Here is a 19329-nt window from a genome sequence, read left to right as displayed (position 1 = left end):
TGAAACATTATACAATTGAGAATTGACTCGGCATTCAAAATGTCAATGTCACAAAACTTATTTAAAAAAAAAAAAAAAAACTTTTCCAATAATGCAATGGCTCGAGAGGGATGTAAATATTTATATGTATCTAATCTCTCACATATAGGGTTCACTAATTGTGAGACACGTATATGAGATATCTTTTTCTCAAGAGGGACATAATTAAGAACATAGATTCAAAGAAATTGATCTATGACTATGAACGAGTTGTGATAAAACTATATTATACCAAAGACAAAATAGTTATTCTCAACCAAAAAAAAAAAAAGAAAAGAAAAGAAAATTGAGTTTTGGAAAATCAGTTATCATAAATGATAGCGGTATCTTGGTTTTAAAATGCAGACCAATTCTCTGGTCATCTTGGCTTTACAATAACTCTATGGTCACTGATTCTCAAAAAAAAAAACTCTATGGTCACCAACTCACCAATGCATTTTAAATATAGCCTTCCAAGTAGTTGTGTCCATTTAAAGCACCGTAGCTAAAAAATTACCCAACATTTAAAATATATATATATATATATATATATTTCTTATTTGTTTAAGGAAAGAAGGGAAAAACAAAACAAAACAAAAATTACATTGCAACATTAATATAATTCTCAGTTGAGCCTAATCAGTAATCACAAGTCACTACCTCTTGCTAAATATATTTTTCTAAAAGGAAATATTCTATGTACCACAAATTGTTGATTTCAAAAATCACCGGTCATGCTTTATGGCGTCTACTCCTAATGATAATAGTTTTTTATCATCAAACCAAAATATCAATTAGTTTTTGGCAAGGGCAAAGACCGCCCCCCCCCCCCCCCAAACACCAAGAATTTCTGGACGAATTTCAAAGACCACCAATTAACATCAAATTCTAACCCATAATTTCAGTTAACTATGCAAATGATACAAATTTGATGGTTTGATGCCAAAATTAATTCCCCCTAACAAAGAGAAGAGTATACAATATACAAAGAGCTGCTTAACAGCTTTCGAGACACCTACAGAATTAGAATTGGCTACCACAGTGTTTTGGTACAAAGAGTTGCTTAATATGCTTTTGTCAAATACGTAAAGTTCAAGTAATTGAGATTTTACATTCTATTGATCTAATGTCATGTATGTTTGTGAGAGATAGTGCCTTATGAGGTGGCTTGTTATTCTTTGGCGGCACATGCAAGAACTTGTTGTGTTGTCATGAGATGTGCCACACACTTGTACCTTTATCAACAATGTTTTACTAAATATCATACTAGAGAAAAAAAGATACACAGAGATAATATTAAATTGGACACATTGACACTTACTATTTTTTTTTATGGGAGATACACAGCACTTAATCTTTTACTCCAATTAAAATTCAATTTTCATCACACTTTTTAAGTTTAAATAAAAATCATCTACTAAATTGAGTTTAATATATTTCATGGCTCCAACTCTATCCATAGTTTCAAATTATGTCTTATTTTTTCATGACACAAAATCTCTAATGCTTACATCTTTCCACTATTCTTTTTTTCCCCCTCAATCTCTTTGACTCTTTCATTGTTTCAAATTCTATGTTTTGGTAACGAACTTTAAGGCTTTTTAGCAATGAATTGTTAAAAATTAATTAAAAAAAATTGAATGGGAGATCCATAGATGAATGATTGTGCTTCCAAAGTTCCCTATAATTTTGCCCCCCGAATTAAAATCTTGACTCTGTCACTGATTTTTGGTGTAAGCAAAAATTGAACATCAAATCTCATATTTAACTTTTAAAATTTTTACCAATTGAACTAATTGGAACCTACTTATATATATATATATATATATTTGAAACTAGTCATAATTCTCATAAATTGACATTCATATCCAATAAATTAGTGGCACAAAATATTTTACAATTTTTTTTCAGCGTTATTAACATGACATTTTTTTTTTTTTTTTCATTTATGCATATAAAAACGATGTCAAATAGATGAACTCATTGATGTTACTTTAATCACAATCTGTTAATTTAATAAATTATAAATAAATAAAAAATGGTATCACTAACATCATTGATCCATACACGCCTATTGAGTAATTTGGCAAAACAATAATAAAATCGTACAGCAACCCATTAAGCTTTTCAACTTTTTATCTCCTTATAAGAATAATCTTTCTTTAATTATAACGTGAAAGTGAAATCTTCCAAGCAGAAGATTTGTGTGGTCTCCAATTAAAGATCATGGGTCCTAGTGGAGTTTAAATAAGTGCTGCCTTTTTTGCAATGAGAAAACAAAGACAACAACAATATGAATATGACAAGTATGACAACAAATTAAGGAAGCATAGTTTAATTAAAACTTAAAAGATCTTAGGTTATACTAATTAAAAATTTGATTACTACTTTTCGGTCACGTTCCTTTCTCTTCCTTGGAATATCTATGGTATAACCTATCCAATTCCACGTATGCTAGGCCCCACTACACGATTTATTTCTGCATTTCAATTTGTGGATTCAGACTTTGGAATTGTGATTCGGTGATTCAAATTCAAAGTCCAACCAATGGTTCAATAACACTTTGCGTAGTGGTATTCAAATCCAACTAAATTTTAATTATGACAAGACATAAAAATGATGAACTAAGTAATATCGCTAAACTTGAAAATTCTTCGCATAAAAATAGTCTAAATTTGATTCATCAATTTTAGGAAACAATGTGAATGAATAGTCACCACTTTGTCCATTGAATAAGTTCGAAAATATTAGAGTTTGTTACTTTGTTTGCTTCCTTCTTCAAAATCTAGTTATTAGATATTTTCAGGTATTTTGTATGACAAGTAAAAAGTTTCAAGCAAACCACAAAAATTGATGTCTTAACACCAATGACTAGACCACTGAAACCAACAATTAGAGTAGTGACTCCAATGACCGGATTGCCGACAATTACCATTGAAGCAGTATCTTTGGTAACCAGATTGCCAATACTAGTCAACAAAACAGCATCTTCAATTACTGGACCTTTGGCACTAGTTGCAGTGTAGCATCTCTAGCCACCAGACTGTCGACACTAATCACCAGTGCAGCATTTGCATCTTCAACCATCGAATTACATGTGAGGCGTCTCCTTCCACCAAATCGCTAGCACCAGTCGCTAAAATGAAGTCTCTGAATATCAGATCGTCATTACCGGTCGCAAGAGTAAAGTCTATGGCTACCGAATCAACGACACGAGTCATCAGAGCAATGTTTTTAACCACTGAACCAATGACCTAGAAACCAGATGGGGGAGGAAAAGCCATTGTGTGTTTTTAGAAAGTGTTTTACCAACTTTTTAAAAATAAATTATTTTACAAATTTTTATAAAGGGTTTTACGGTAAACATAAAATATATTACAAGTTTGACCATGTTTTACTTGTAAACAGAAACTTGAAAATGAAAAAATATTTTCCCAAAAATATTTTACTTCAAAACAAATGAAGGATTAATTCATAAAAACGTTACACAATCCAAAACTCATTACCAAACATGCTCTTAAAAACTATTTTAAGATAATTATTTTTTTAAACAACCCATTATTAAAAAAAAAAAAAAAACTTTCCTAAACTCGGTTTCTACTTTCAATTTAGATAATAAATAAACAAGAATTTTTAACACAATTTCATAACAATTCTTATATGACAAATTGTTATTAGTTTGTTACGAGTGGGAAAGAAATGTAATTTTAATAAAATGAACAAATTAGAAACATTAATAGCTTACCATCTTAGATATATCGTGAAATTATTATAAAAATATTGTATACATAGCATTTCTCTAAATAATAAAACCATTAAAATTATAAATTTTTTCGTTTAGTTTTCTTAAACCACAACCACATAAACCCTTTTTTTCGTTTTTCAAAAGCAAAAAATTGAAGTTAAATAATTCAAACTTTCTTGCTAAACAATTAAAGTCACTCCATTATTGCTGAACAAGTTTGAGGTCTAGAATTTTAATCTACAATAATCAAACTTACAAACTCAAACCAATCCAACGGTCAGATTCCCTGCACGAAACGTTCATGATCTTTTTTTAAAATAAACTTACAAAAATTAATTTTGATTCTTTCTAGGACTAAAGCTAATATATTTTATTTTATATATAAATCCTTAAATTTCACCACACGCACGTGTGCATGAACTCACACGTGCGAGAAGAACTCAAACCGAGCACTCAGCCCAACCTTCCTCATCCCCTGAAGTGTTGTCACGTGCGAGCTTGTCCTTCCTGACTCTGAGCGCACGTGCGAGCTTAACCTCTGTGGCCAGGATCAGCTTAGCTGGCACTCCAGAAACTTCCTCTAAACCTCTCAGATTGTGACACGTGGACACCGATCTGTCCCCGCAAAATCTCAAGCCTAGCCAAAACGACGCCGCCACGGAGACTCGGAAGGGTAAAACCGTCAATTTGCTCAAACAAAATTCTAATGCTTTGGTTGCTAACGGAATTACCAAATGACCATTCACCCCATGCTTCCTGCACCAATTTACGAAAATACCCTCCGCCTTCTTGTCCACCACCCTCCTCCTCTTCTTCACGGAAATTTTCGCCGGAAACACCGAATCGTCGCCGCCGCCGGAGATCTCCGTGACGGAGCTCGAAACGCTGCGTTTCGCGGCCTTCTTTTTCTTCTTCTTCTTCTTCTTCTTCTTCTCCTCACTCCGATCTTCAAGCTCGACTCTCTTCGGACCAGTGGCGCACGACTCGGAGCTCGAAACGCAATCCGAAGAAGAAGAATCGTAATCGGAACCGACCTCGTCCTCCGGCGAGCAAGCCAGGCAGTAATACCGCCGGAGACGATAGTTCCCGGCGCCGGAGATCCGATGATCGGAGAAAGCCTCGCATTTAAAGCAGAGCGCCTGGCGAACGTGGCGAGCGACGAGGAAATTGGCCTGGTGAACCTTAACGTCGCAGCGAAAGCATAGAAACGCAGAGTCCGAAGCACAGTACAGCGAAGCCTCTTCGCTGCAAAGCTCACAAGCCCTAACCTTCTTCATCTTTTACAGAGTAAACGGAATAAGAAGGAATATTCCGGCGGAAAACGGTTAAGTTGGCTGTTGGCGTGAAGCAGTGGTAGTAGTAGTAGTAGTAGTAGTAGTAGAAGTCGTTTGAGCAAGGAAGAGAAATGGAAATGAGAAGAGAGTGTGTGTATATTTATATATACAAGGGGTTGAGAGATCTGTGAGGATTTTGTGGATGAATGGTATTTTTATTAGTAACACGAACACGTTAAGATACGTAATATTTATATGGGTTGGTTAAGTTGTATTGTAAGGAATTGAATGGTTTTTGTGTTTTTAGTTTTTTTTGTGGGTTTATAAATTATATGGCTGATATGTGATAAGAAACTTTGAATTTGAATGGAATGGAATGGATGACGAAAGTAATGGGAATTGATTTTTGGGTGTGGCTTGTGTTTGGTGACAGTTGCTATTAGACCCGTTGGATTACGGACACATGTTTATCCTTGATCACATGTTCATATTTTGACGTATCTAGTGGCACTGTGACCAGACACAAGTCCTTTCCTTAATTTTCATATATTTATTATGGATTTAAATTATTATTATTATTTTTTTTTTTTCTGATAAGTTGTTGTTTATTGTTTGTTTGTCTTCTTTGGTTTTTGCTTTGCTTTCCAGGACTTGTCACTTGTCATGCACCTTCCCTTGTCCACACAAACCTCGTTTCCCTCGAACTTCTCAAGACCCCTCATCTTATCAATTTTGCTGATTTGTCCTTATTGTTTTATGTAATTATGTGTAGCTCTACATAGTTCTTATTGTATTGCATTACTTGTTAGGCTATATCATATAAAGTTTAGTTATCAAGGAACACTTAAGTGGTAGATTTAATGGATTTGAAAGTGTTCAAAAATTCTGAGCTCTCAAGTTTTATTCACCAAACAGACTCAGTTTTTGGTCTTTCCAAACTGTTTTATGGGTAGAAAAAGAAAAAAGAAAAAAAAAATTGGTCTAAGACTGAAACACAATTTAAAAAAAAAAAAAAAATTTAAAAAGTGACCAATGGTTTATACTAGATAATAATATTAAGAAATTGTATTACATGTCTTTTTGTGGATTAGATGCTTTCTTCTAGTAATGATATGCTTTCTAACATGAAGAAAGGTTATTACAAATTTTATAACAATAAATATTGGTCATTTACAAATTCACCTAAAAAAATGATATAATTGAAAATGGACTTGGCATTTACAAGTAATCTAATTTATAAATAAATATATACTTTCACATTTTTAAATATATATATTACCTATGTTATCCCAAATGCATCAACTTATGCTAATCTAAAATCATCATGGAATTTACGTATTTTTCATTTGGTTCAGATTATAAATGGACAATTTCATATAAACATATTTATAATTTGGTCTATTAAGCATGTTTAAGCTCAAACCACAAAAATTTAACTTGTATCCTATACTACGCATAGAATGCATGTTAGATGTGTCATTCAAAAATTAAATATGTGACAACTTCAGCTATCCCACATGCACAAAATGTACATGTTGTCTTTAATGATATTCTTAACTGTGACTCCAAATCAAATCTCATTCAAGATTTCAAAATTTAACAAAATTTCAAACTAAGTCCTAATTTGTAAACTTCAAACCATCTTATTAAGATAGTGTAAGAAATGTTTTAGAAATAAAATGATTAACTTAATCATGTTTTTACACAAATCATGTTAGCTTAATGACACTAAAGTTGCATTTAGGATAAGCTTATATTTAGAGGCTTCTTTTACTATTTAGTTTATTTTTACTTCTATTCATGGGTTTCATTACACTTGTTGGTATTATTTACAGATCTTGTTGTACTATTCAGTTAAATTTTAGCTTTATTTACAATATTTTTAACAAAAAATTTTCAATTTCAACTAAATAAAATTTTCTCAAACAGAACCTAAATCTACCTAATATCGTATCCAAACACACATTTTCTCTAATTCTTCTATTCTTATTAATCTAAACTACCCCAACTAGCTTGACTTTGCCAATCCTAGATTTTAGGGGCATATGTAAAATGAAAATTTGATGAATGGGGTTGAGAGACTTATTTACAAGAACGAGTGGATGATATTTGTTAAAGGAAAAAAATGAACAAAAAGTTTTCAATTTTAACTAAATAAAATTTTTTCAAACAGAACCTAAATATAAGGAAACACACATTTTCTCTAATTCTTCTATTCTTATTAATCTAAACTACCTCAACTAGCTTGACTTTGCCAATTCTAGATTTTAGGGGCACATGTAAAATGAAAATTTGATGAATGGGGTTGAGAGACTTATTTACAAAAACGAGTGGGTGATATTTGTTAAAGGAAAAAAAAAAAAAATTGAACATGTTGACATCTTCAAAATAGAGTAGGACAAAGAAAAATAGAATAATAATATATGTGTGGTCAGTCTTGCAAAATATCTGGCTCTACTACTACTACTACCAACCGCAAGTCCCACAATTCTCGACCATGAGTTGGAGTGACTCTTAGAAGACCGACACGTGGAAGAATTTGAAGACGTCCTCATCATTTGAATCGCGTCTCATGTCCCGACACATAAGCACTCTCTGCCTGTGGGGGATTTTTTGGATTCTTTTTTGCTTTCCCTATTTTGCCCTTCAGCGCCCTACCAATATGATAGGGATGGTTTTTTTTCCCCCCCTAATATTTAAGTTTTTTTTTATTAGTTAAAAGAATGTTTCTTTTTTGCTCAAAAGGGAAAAAAAAAAAAAAAAAAAAGTTTCCCTTACACTACATACAAGATGTATTGTAAATACATAGATTTCATGTTCTTTTCACCATACTATTGATTTATGAGGGTTTTCAAAAAGGTTTCATGAATAACAAGTAAAATAGTCTAGTTAACTATTTGGGACACAATTTCCTTATGTAAGGAACAAAAAACAAAATAAAAAACATTAAATCAATCACATAATACTTTGTAACAAGATGCTTCCATGTCTTTTTATGCATAAAATCTACATGAATGAATTTGACATGATGTTTTATAAATAACAAGATGTCACTTGGGATTCCTTTCTCTCTCTCATTTATCTCCAAAACTAATTAATGTTTCTAATCAATAATGTTTACTTTTGAAGTTTATTTATTTATAAATAATGGAAATAAGGATAAATTAAAAACAATGAACTCACAAAATTTAATATCCCAAAAATTATCATAATTAATTTTTTCCTTTTTGATTAAATACTTATATTGACAATTAAATTATAGTAAATGATCATGAAGTTTTGACAAGCTATCTCATTTTCATAAAACTAGATTTCAAGTAATAAAAGGACAAAGTTCTCCTCCAAAATGGTTTGTATAAATCTTCTCCGACATATTATGTGGGGTCTCATAAAATCATAAACATGTATTACATTGCATGACTGCTTAAAAACACACGTGTCGCTTTTTTGAGATAAAAGATAGAGATATTATTGATATAATTGTATACAAGTAAGTAAAGACCCTGGGATCATTTAGGGGAGAGACAAATAAATAAAGTGCAACATGCTACAACGTACAAGTCTAACAAATAAAGTGCAAGATAAGTTCTAGTGCAGAGGCCAAAAGAACCAACAGTAACACATGCTACACTTCAAGACAGATGTAGTACCCGATACACCAATTGCATAAATCTGGATGTTTATCAAGAGTTCCTTTGTGCAGCCATAAGGTTCTGGTATTCATGCAAGAATCAAATAGCCCCATCTAGAATGGGATTTGGGGTGGGCTTGAACTCTCTCAAAATAAACCTTATTACGTGCATTCCAAATCCTCCAGGATACCACTGCCCACTTCTCTAGTTCAAGTGTAGATAATCTTTGTACTAGCATTTGAAACAAGAAGAAAAAAAATCAGTGGCTTCATTCGGGCATTTTTGGATATTTCTCGGACATAAAGCCCACACATTTCTTGCAAAGGTGCACTCCCACAGCGAGTGTCCTACAGATTCAGGTTGCTAGCAACACAGCTCACAGCTAGCATCCACCTTCACCCATCTCCAGTGTAGACTTTCCCTGGAAGGCAGAATATTGAAGCAAGCTCGCAGTTAAAATTCCTAACCTTTGGGGGCACATTCAGCTTCCAGATTTTATTACAATGAGTCTGATCCCTGCTAGCTGTGGAATGTTCAATCCGAGTTTGTTCCTTTAACCTGATGGCCACTTGATATGCAGACTTGATTAATAAAGTTTGGGAGTTGTTTTCTTTCCAAGTCAGTACATCTCGATTTTGATTACTTTGCAAAGGGATAGACAAAACATGACTACACATGTCGCTTTAAATGCACATAGTTGGTTAGAGGAGTTTTATTCCACCCTAACACATATGGCTCATGTTACACTTGCATTCATATGCTCATATTAAAAATTATAATGAAAAGGGAGGAAAAAAATGAAGCAATGTTAAATAATAATAATAATAATAATTGACACCTCTCCATGTATAAAATGTTTAAAAGTTTAAAAGAGAAAATGTTCAAACTACGGGATTAGTAACATGTTGTAATTATCTCTTAAAAAATAATAATAAAAATAATAATACAATTGGATTTATGCAATTATGTTGAAAGCAAAGTTTCATAGTACTATTATACTATATATGGATAAAGTTTTTTTTTTTTTTGGGAAAGGATGGATAAAGTTAAAACAAAAACAAAATGAATAATGAAATTCATCGAACATGGTGGGCGGGCACACACGAGAAACGAGATTATCCTAGTAAAGGCGATTTCAGTAATTTCAACTTTTACAAAACCAAAGAAAAAAAAAAAAGAAGGGGGCTGTGGCATGGCAGTTGGAATGGGACTAGCGTAAAAGTTACCATCATAGTGTGGGACCCAACAACACAAAAACTGATGGCGAGGCAAAATCTCCACCGACTTTTACAACTCCAAAGCTTTCATTATGAGCCACGCAAACGAATCAACCACATAACAAGAAGGAAGAAAAAGAATCCAGCCCAACGCATGAGCGACACGTGTCCGGGATAAGAGCTGGCGGCTGATTAGAGGCCACGCGTGCAGAACTAGCGGTGGTTGTTCACAAGATTAGTGTGATGAGAAATTGAGAATGATTTTTTTGGTGGGACCATCTCTTGGGATCATCATCATTCATCAACATTATCAATCATGGCTCTCTCTCTCTCTCTCTCTCACTCACTAAAATAAAGGACTAGAAAATATTTTGAGTACAGGCAATGGGAGCCACAAGGTCTTTTTAATGGTAATGATTCATTGCATACAGCTCATACATAAATGTGAGTGTGACAAATTTTTCTCTGAATTAGGGCCAAGAAAATATTCATTCATGTATTTTTTTTAACATATGGTTTATTTATCAGTAACGTGTCTTTTCTAATAATGTAATTGGAGGTAGATTTTAGTTAGTTTAGTTACTAAAGTTTTTGATGGTTGAATAAGAGATTTGAGTTTTAATTCTTGCCTACACCAAAAACCAATTGATGTCTTCGTCTGATAATATAGAACTATTATTAGAAGTCGACGTCATAGATTAAAACTCTCTAAACAAAAATAATGTAATAGGGAGATAAGTTCAAATTAAACCTGGTGTAACTCTTATAAAGTTACACATTTTTTATATCGTAAAATTTTAAAAGATCTAACGGTTGAAAAAACATCATTAAATGTTATATATATATATATATATATCTTAGAGCATATATTAATAAACAATTTTAAGAAACTTTTTATGAAAAAAAAAAAAAGTTACCAACTTTTTTTTACAGTTTTTTCAATTCCTTATAAAATGTTTTTAAAAATAGATGATGAATGTGTGTCTAAGAGCATACATTAATCGGATCCATATATGAAATACGTCTTACAACTTTAACAAAAGCTTACAAATTGATGTAATAACCATTCATCGTTGAATATTTAAATTGCCTCTTTTAATCGGTGACATATCAATTTACAAGACTAATATAGTAAAATTTGTAATACATAACAACATAAAACTTACAAATTAATGTAACAACCACTTATAATTAAATATTTAAATTACTTCATTTGATTGGTGATACATCAGTAAATAACATTAATATAGTAAAATTTTTACTGCACATAACACTGCTTTTTATAAATGAATAAGTGAATATGGATGACACCACTAAATAAGAAATATCTTCAAATCAATCTGACGGACTTCGTCCTATTTGAAACTACTTGCATAAAACTATGTTCTGTGGAAATTATTTGTTTATGTTTGTGGTGGAAAATTTATTAGGTCCATTAAACGGATTTCTGCCGCCTAAGAGATGGACCCCATGGATAAGTACTACCATTTATCTGTCCTTCTGTGGGGTGTAGAAGTGTCACCTATGTCCAAAGAAACATAATTATATCTTGTTTTAACAACTGTGAAACTACGACTAGAAAATTTGTGAAGGATAAGCAATGGGAGCCACATGATCTAAATGGCAATGATAGGTAGTATGTTACAGACAGCTCAAACACAAACTAAGATTTTCTTTAACAAAATATTAAATTTTCTTTTTATAATTTAAATTCCTTTTTTTTTATAAAAAAATTCATAAAACAATAAGCATCCATCGTTTTATATGTATATATATATATATATATATATATATATTTATATATATATAAAAGTTTTAACATCTTTATGGTATGAACTAACCAAAAGATATGATTGCGTCCTCAAAATTGATGTAACTTGCCCATAAGACCATGCCGAGGGACTCCACCGTTTCTTATTCTAAGAATTGCATAAATGTTATTTGTCACAAATATATATTGTAACCTACAATATCTCCAAAATTTAGTGATGTTAACTTTTGGGTTCGGATTAGGATAATAATAATTGATTTATTATTATATGAGAAAAAAATTGATTTGAAATATGGTATTCTTATTCAAAATTTATTTGTTTTTGAAACAAATAAAACAAAGTTCAATAAAATGGAAAAAAAAAAATCTAATAACACACAATCAAGGAATTTAAAAAAAATAAAATGAATGATATTTGTATATTTATTTTATCTAAACAATATTTGCATTTTTGAGTAGGTATGAAACATGCCTATCTATATTAGTTATTATATCATGTCATTTTCAAATTTGTAAACACATATAGTATGATTAAATCATTAGTATTGTTTTTCTATCTTGTCTATAAAATAGAATACTAAATAATACAAACTTTTACAAGCAAAATTATTGAAATATGGGAGAAAACTAATAACAAGTCATTAATATTTGTGTTAGTATCAAATTGAAAATTGCTTTTTTTAATTTTCAAACATTGAAAAATGTGGGGTCCAATAATTTGTGGCCCTGGCCCATTTTTACATTGGGGCCCAAGGCCCGAACCGAGGAAGGTTATAGCCGAGAATAGGTAATAAAAGTCCAAACAGTCTTGAGACTCAGTCGAGGATGATTCTGTCCTCGGCATATCCGAGGTCTCATTGGAAGGAAGGGCAAAAACAGTATAGGAACAGCTTGGAAAAAATCTAAAATATCTAGGTCAATAGAGAAGGGTATGCTGGAAAGTATAACGACCAGGGAAAGCTGCCATTACTGCCATTCAATACTCTGCACCTGGCAGAGCCATACTCTCCAGCTTTTACAACCACCCCCAACCATTCTGGATATGGGCTGATGGGACAAGTATCAGTCTTGGAAAAGTCGATCCTATACGTGGACGAAGAATAAGGAACATAGGCTAGTATAAAAGGAAAAGTAAGTAAACTAGAGTGGGGGCTGGGAAAAATGGCCAAAAAACCAGAGCCTCCCAGCCCGCCTCCAGGAGAAAGACTCCTATGGCGATCACGATTTAATTATGTACGAACACCACGGAAAACCACCGTCTTGTGACCGAGGCCTAACCTTTCAAACCCACGCTCTATAAATGATATTGTTTGGGTCTTTTTACGTGCGAATCCAACATTATTATGGGTCGTCACAAATTGTGTCCTTACAATTGGCGCCGTCTGTGGGAAAGGCTTGTGTTTTGGCACAGGTAGTGGGTTGAGACAATCCCTCACATCATTTCCAACAGCCGGATGTAGTGTTCTAGCATAAAGTTCCACTAGGGGTTACGTTTCTTCACTAGGGGCTACGTTTCTTCACTACGGGCTGCGCTTCGTAGCGTCAGCAGCACGGATGGTTCTAGGGGCTTGGCCGAATTGGTAATTCCCCTTAAACCAAAGTCCCACGCCATAGTCGAGGGGGTAATTCCCCCAACTACTTATCAAAATCAAGTTTTGGACAGAACCAAGATATTGCATGGTCCTCGGACTCAAACCTATGGGGAAACCAACTACTTATCAAAATTAAGTTTTGGACAGAACCAAGGTATTGCATGGTCCTCGGACTCAAACCTATGGGGAAACCAACTACTTATAAAAATCAAGTTTTGGACAGAACCAAGGTATTGCATGGTCCTCGGACTCAAACCTATGGGGAAACCAACTACTTATCAAAATCAAGTTTTGGACAGAACCAAGGTATTGCATGGTCTTCGGACTCAAACCTATGGAGAAACCAACTACTTATCAAAATTAAGTTTTGGACAGAACCAAGGTATTGCATGGTCCTCGGACTCAAACCTATGGGGAAACCAACTACTTATAAAAATCAAGTTTTGGACAGAATCAAGGTATTGCATGGTCCTCGGACTTAAACCTATGGGGAAACCAACTACTTATAAAAATCAAGTTTTGGACAGAACCAAGGTATTGCATGGTCCTCGGACTCAAACCTATGGAGAAACCAACTACTTATCAAAATCAAGTTTTGGACAGAACCAAGGTATTGCATGGTCCTCGGACTCAAACCTATAGGGAAACCAACTACTTATCAAAATCAAGTTTTGGACAGAATCAAGGTATTGCATGGTCCTCGGACTTAAACCTATGGAGAAACCAACTACTTATCAAAATCAAGTTTTGGACAGAACCAAGGTATTGTATGGTCCTCGGACTTAAACCTATGGGGAAACCAACTACTTATCAAAATCAAGTTTTGGACAGAATTAAGGTATTGCATGGTCCTTGGACTTAAACCTATGGGGAAACCAACTACTTATCAAAATCAAGTTTTGGACAGAACCAAGGTATTGCATGGTCCTCGAACTCAAACCTATGGGACTCAAACCTATGGGGAAACCAACTACTTATCAAAATCAAGTTTTGGACAGAATCAAGGTATTGCATGGTCCTCGGACTCAAACCTATGGGGAAACCAATGACTTATAAATATCAAGTTTTGGACAGAACCAAGTTATTGCATGGTCCTCGGACTCAAACCTATGGAAAGGTCAGCTACTTAATAAGAATTCTAAGTTGCTCAATCCTCGAATCAAATACCAGAAGAGGTTAAAGCTATGAAAGTTATTAGGAAGATGGTGAAACGCCTTATTACTCAGCAACCTGTAGGGGCTGTTCATTTTTGGGTTATATGTCCTCGGATGATTACCTCCTACACCACACCGAGCATTCAACTGTCATCTCGGCTATTTTGGAGTAAGTATTGTTTTCTCAGGTCGGCAATATTGTGCCAAACAACTCTATTAAGTTCATAATAATATCTTTTCCTTAGCAAGAGTTTCGACTCTAAGTGTCATTTGTTCAAGTTGGCATTATTGTGCCAAACAGCTCTCGTGAGTTCATGATAACGTCTTTTTTCTTGGTAAGAGATTTCGGCCCTAAGTATTGTTTACTCAGGTCGGCGTTATTATGCCAGACAGCCCTAATAAGCTCATCATAATATCTGTTCCTTTTCTTCTTAACAAGGATTTCAGCCCTAAGTATCATTTGTTCGATTCAGTATTATTAAGTCGAATAGTTTTAATAAGCACAGAGCAAGATGTTTTTATTAACTAGGATTTTGGCCTTAAGCATCGTTCAGAGTATAGAAGTAAAAAAGAAGTTGCAAAGTAGTGCGTCTGTTTACGACATAATCATTTCAAAAAAAAAAAAAAAGAATATACGAAATAAAGCAATGATGACTTTTATTAATATAAAGGGGTATTACAGTGTACAAAGAAGGGCTTAAACAAGCCTATATAGAAAACGAGTTACAAAAACAATAAAAAACACAACAAACGAATAGCCATAAATCTTTTTAAGCTCTGCTCCCAAGTCTTTCCAAATTCTGCCCCATTAGCATCCATATTGAGAGGAGGACCTTCCTTGGTGGGAAAGGAGAAGAAGAGGAAGAAGGAAAAGTACCAGGATGGATCTGGTGGTGGAAAGAAGAAGAAAGAGAGGCAAAAGGAGGCACCAGTGAAGGAAGAGAGGAAGAAGTAGGGATACTTTGTCCCTGCGTCAGTCCTGACTCCTAACACGCTGGTGCCATGTTAGCTATGCTCATAAGAGAGCGGCTGGTACTGATAATGGGTGACCCCAGCTCAGCCGCGCCAAAAGATTGACGCGACGAGCTCCTGCTTCGGATTTTGGCTGAAAGGAGGGTAAGAAGTAGCTTGAGTCTTTGCCATCCCTGCCTTGACCGAGCCAGTTTGAGCTTCACAAGAACGTAGCATTTCTGGGAAGGGTATGGTCTCTTCATTCTTGCTCCTATCATGGACGAATCACAATTCAAAGTGTAAGCGAGCGGATAAGGGAAACTCTGGGGGAGGCTAAGAGTTTTCAGACTTTAAAAGGATTGAAAGGTCTCTGTGTAAGAGAGGTAACCTCCTGCTTTCCATCTTATATGAAGGGCAAAACGGGAGGCATTTAATCTGTCCAAATTTCCAAGAAAATCTGTAAACAAGAATATACCCATTCCACTTCCCCACTCCGTCAATAACCGTCGAATTTAAATGGTCTCGTAAAGGGAAATCATTAAAGGCGTGTTTCGAATAATGAAGCGGCAGGAACGCGTCATAAATGAATTCAAAGGAATATCTCGTAGTCCGGTATGTTTCCTGGATAGGTGAAGAGACACCCACATTGATGAAGGGTAGATCTAAGCAGATCGCAATAAAGGCGTGGCATTACCAAAACCCTCCTCTCCAACCAAGAGGTCGGACAGCAGGATTTTGAGGGGCTATTGTGGGGTCCAATAATTTGTGGCCCTGGCCCATTTTTACATTGGGGCCCAAGGCCTGAGCCGAGGAAGGTTATAGTCGAGGATAGGTAATAAAAGTCCAAATAGTCTTGAGACTCAGCCGATAATGATTCTGTCCTCGGCATATCTGAGGTCTCACTGGAAGGAATGGCAAAAACGGTATAGGAACAGTTTGGAAAAAATCTAAAATATTTAGGTCAATAGAGAAGGGTACGCTGGAAAGTATAACGACCAGGGAAAGCTGCCCTTACTGCCATTCAATACTCTGCACCTGACAGAGCCATACTCTCCAGATTTTACAACCACCCCCAACCACTCTGGATATGGGCTGATGGGACAAGTATCAGTCTTGGAAAAGTCGATCCTACACGTGGACGAAAGATAAGGAACATAGGCTAGTATAAAAGGAAAAGTAAGCAAACCAGAGCGGGGGCTGGGAAAAATGGCCAAAAAACCAGAGCCTCCCAGCCCGTCTCTAGGAGAAAGACTCCTATGGCGATCACGATTTAATTATGTACGAATACCACGGAAAACCACCGTCTTGTGACCGAGGCTTAGCCTTTCAAACCCACGCTCTATAAATGATATTGTTTGGGTCTTTTTACGTGCGAATCCAACATTATTATGGGTCGTCACAAATTGTGTCCTTACAAAAACAATTGCCCATGGTGCAAACTTGGAGTACATTTGGATTGGGCTGATTTCCAACGTGTCTGCGTCTGCTTTTTTTTTTTTTTTTTTTTTTTTTTTTTTTTTTTTTCATGCGTTTTTGAGACTTGCGGCTACTGTTCATGCACTGTTCAATGAACAATAGCCGCAAAGTTTGACTTTTCTAACTTTTTTCAGCCAATCAGTGCACATCGTGTACTATTCACGAACCCACAAATTTCACTTTTCAGCAATTTTTTCATTAAAAACGAGTCCCACGGTACTATTTACACATTTAAAAATTATTTTGTTACAGTGTTTTTCAGTTTTCAGTTTTAATTTTCAGTTTTCAGCTGTATCCAAACGGACCCTTGATCTTAATGCCTAGATGAACCGATATTACACACACAATTGTGAAATATGTAAAATTATGCCTTCAAATCCCAAAAATTATCGGTGGAAAAAAAAATTCATACACACCTATATTATCATTTTATATAAAGTCGCCCAAAATTAAATTTCATATGTAGTCACCCAAAATTAAATTACAAGTTAAAAAAAAAAAAAAGAAAAAAAAAAGAAAAAGAAAAAAGGCTTAAATTCGCCATGTTCTTAGTCTTGGAATAAAAGTTTGACATGTCTTTCTTCTTGAGTCCAAGAGTCAACCTAAGTGGATGACCTAAATCAGACTTAAAATACTTGTAATGGCATTTATTTAATTAAGAAAATGCGATTATTTTTGCACACGTCAGTCAAGGTGAGTGTTCCAACAATATTGGTTTGAATGGTATTAACCTTGTGGTTCTTGTGACTAGAGTTGTATATAAAGTTGATGTCAGACTTGGCAAAGCTTGCCAAATAAAAAGCCAATTCAACTGGTGCGACCATAGATCAGGAACTTGTAGGGCATGTTGGTTGCTGACACATCGTTTGAAGGTGTGAGATTTCTATTTGATTGGATATATATTTCTGAACACCAAATTTGGGAAAATAGATGAAATATTTGTAGTTGCATACACTATACACTAAGATATATTGTTTGGACAAATTTCAATGTTAAACTTTATTTGTGGGTTCCAATTAGCTCAACTGGTAAAGTCTCTGATGGTTGCATAAGAGATCTGGGGTTTAATCCCCGCCTACACCAAAAACTGATTGGTGTCTTGGTCTGATAATAAAGAGGTATTATCAAGAGTGGATGCCATACATTGAAACTCTCTAAAAAAAAATGTTAAACTTTATTTATTTATTTATTCTGGAAAGTGGAATTTAGCTTTACTTTAGAGTTTATAAAGAAATGAAATTAAGGAATCTTCTAATATAAAAAGAAAATAAATATTAATTTTATTGGATAGAAAGAAAATAAACATCAATTTTATAGCCAACTCAAAAAATTACCAGTGAGAACTTGAAACTACAACTTTATCATTCTTTGAGGAATTTGACGGCAGAAATGACACATGGTTGCAATGATTAGCCAACTCAAAATTAGATTATTTTGCTAATTAATTAATTAATTTTTTTTTTTGGGTAAATGGACTTTGTACAACATTTTCTATTGCATTGTAAATCATACATGAAGGGAAAGTTTTGTAACTTAACATTTATTTGGATTTCCCCTTCTTTCAATAAACATGGTAAACTAATTATATATATATATATATATATATATTTTTTTTATTATTATTATTATTATTATAGAGAATTTCAACCTAAATAATAAGTGTAGGGTCATATTTTGCAGCGCAAATCCAAGATGTATAGGATCTTGGACCTGTGAGCCCGGTACAATAAATTTGTAGAGAGTGGGTCGAAGAGCTAGGTTTTAGTGCATGGGTAACAGTTAATATGGTGTTCATGACAGTCAAGCAAAGATGAACTGAGTTTATCAAGGAAGGTTGGTCCCCGGCACAATCCGATGAGCTTTTTCTAGTATACGTTGAGTGGTAGGGGTTCCAGAGTCCCCCGCATTGCCTCCCTTCACCCCCCCCCTCCTTATATTAGTTTCCTTCCTCCCGATTTAAATTCATAGTGTTGATATTTGTCCCATCAGCCCCTCCCCAAAGTTGTTGGGAGTGGTTGTAAAGGCAGAAAAGCATGGCTTTGTCAAGTACAGAGTACTGAATGCAATAATGGCAGCTTTCCCTTAGATATTTCTATTATTTCCGTTGTCCTTTTCTGTCTTAGTACTTTTTCTATTCCATGGAATAACCCGAAGTGCCACTCTTAGTAATAGGTCGTTCCCTCTGTCCTCGGCCACACCTGGCCGAGGAGGGGTTCTCCCTTAGACTGGGCCCTTGGCCCGACATGTATATTAGTGTGGGTTCCCCTGTCTGTTACCCCCACAATAAGAGTTAGAATGCTTGATATTGGTGTCAAATGCAGTAATTTTTTAGTGTATTAAATATATATCAAGTCATACTCATACCAATAACACCTTTTTTTTTTTTTTTTTAACCTTTTTTTTTGGCTTTAGCATTTGCAAATGAACATAGTTATGTACTTTTCTAAAGATAATGAAAAGTTGGCCCAACAAATTATTTGTCGGTGTTAAAAAGTGGAT

The 19329-nt window shown here is 34.4% G+C and overlaps 1 protein-coding gene across 1 annotated transcript; it reads right to left on the bottom strand.

Annotated features, from left to right (window-relative positions):
- Window positions 1-3902: 3902 nt before the first annotated feature.
- On the bottom strand, window positions 3903-5352 carry LOC115988420 (B-box zinc finger protein 32-like). Its single transcript, XM_031111994.1, has one exon. The coding sequence runs from the start codon at window positions 5038-5040 to the stop codon at window positions 4204-4206; it is 837 nt and encodes a 278-aa protein (XP_030967854.1). The 5' UTR covers window positions 5041-5352; the 3' UTR covers window positions 3903-4203.
- Between the last annotated feature and the right edge of the window lie 13977 nt (window positions 5353-19329).

The sequence above is a fragment of the Quercus lobata genome, chromosome 5 (genome assembly GCF_001633185.2).
Source record: "Quercus lobata isolate SW786 chromosome 5, ValleyOak3.0 Primary Assembly, whole genome shotgun sequence".
In the NCBI taxonomy this organism is placed as follows: Eukaryota; Viridiplantae; Streptophyta; class Magnoliopsida; order Fagales; family Fagaceae; genus Quercus; species Quercus lobata.
The sequence above is the reverse complement of the archived record's forward strand: the minus strand, read 5'-3'. Positions and strand labels throughout refer to the sequence as shown.

Bases quoted from the DNA above. Each gene is read 5' to 3' on its own strand.
- LOC115988420 (XM_031111994.1), bottom strand. From the start codon at position 5,040: ATGAAGAAGGTTAGGGCTTGTGAGCTTTGCAGCGAAGAGGCTTCGCTG.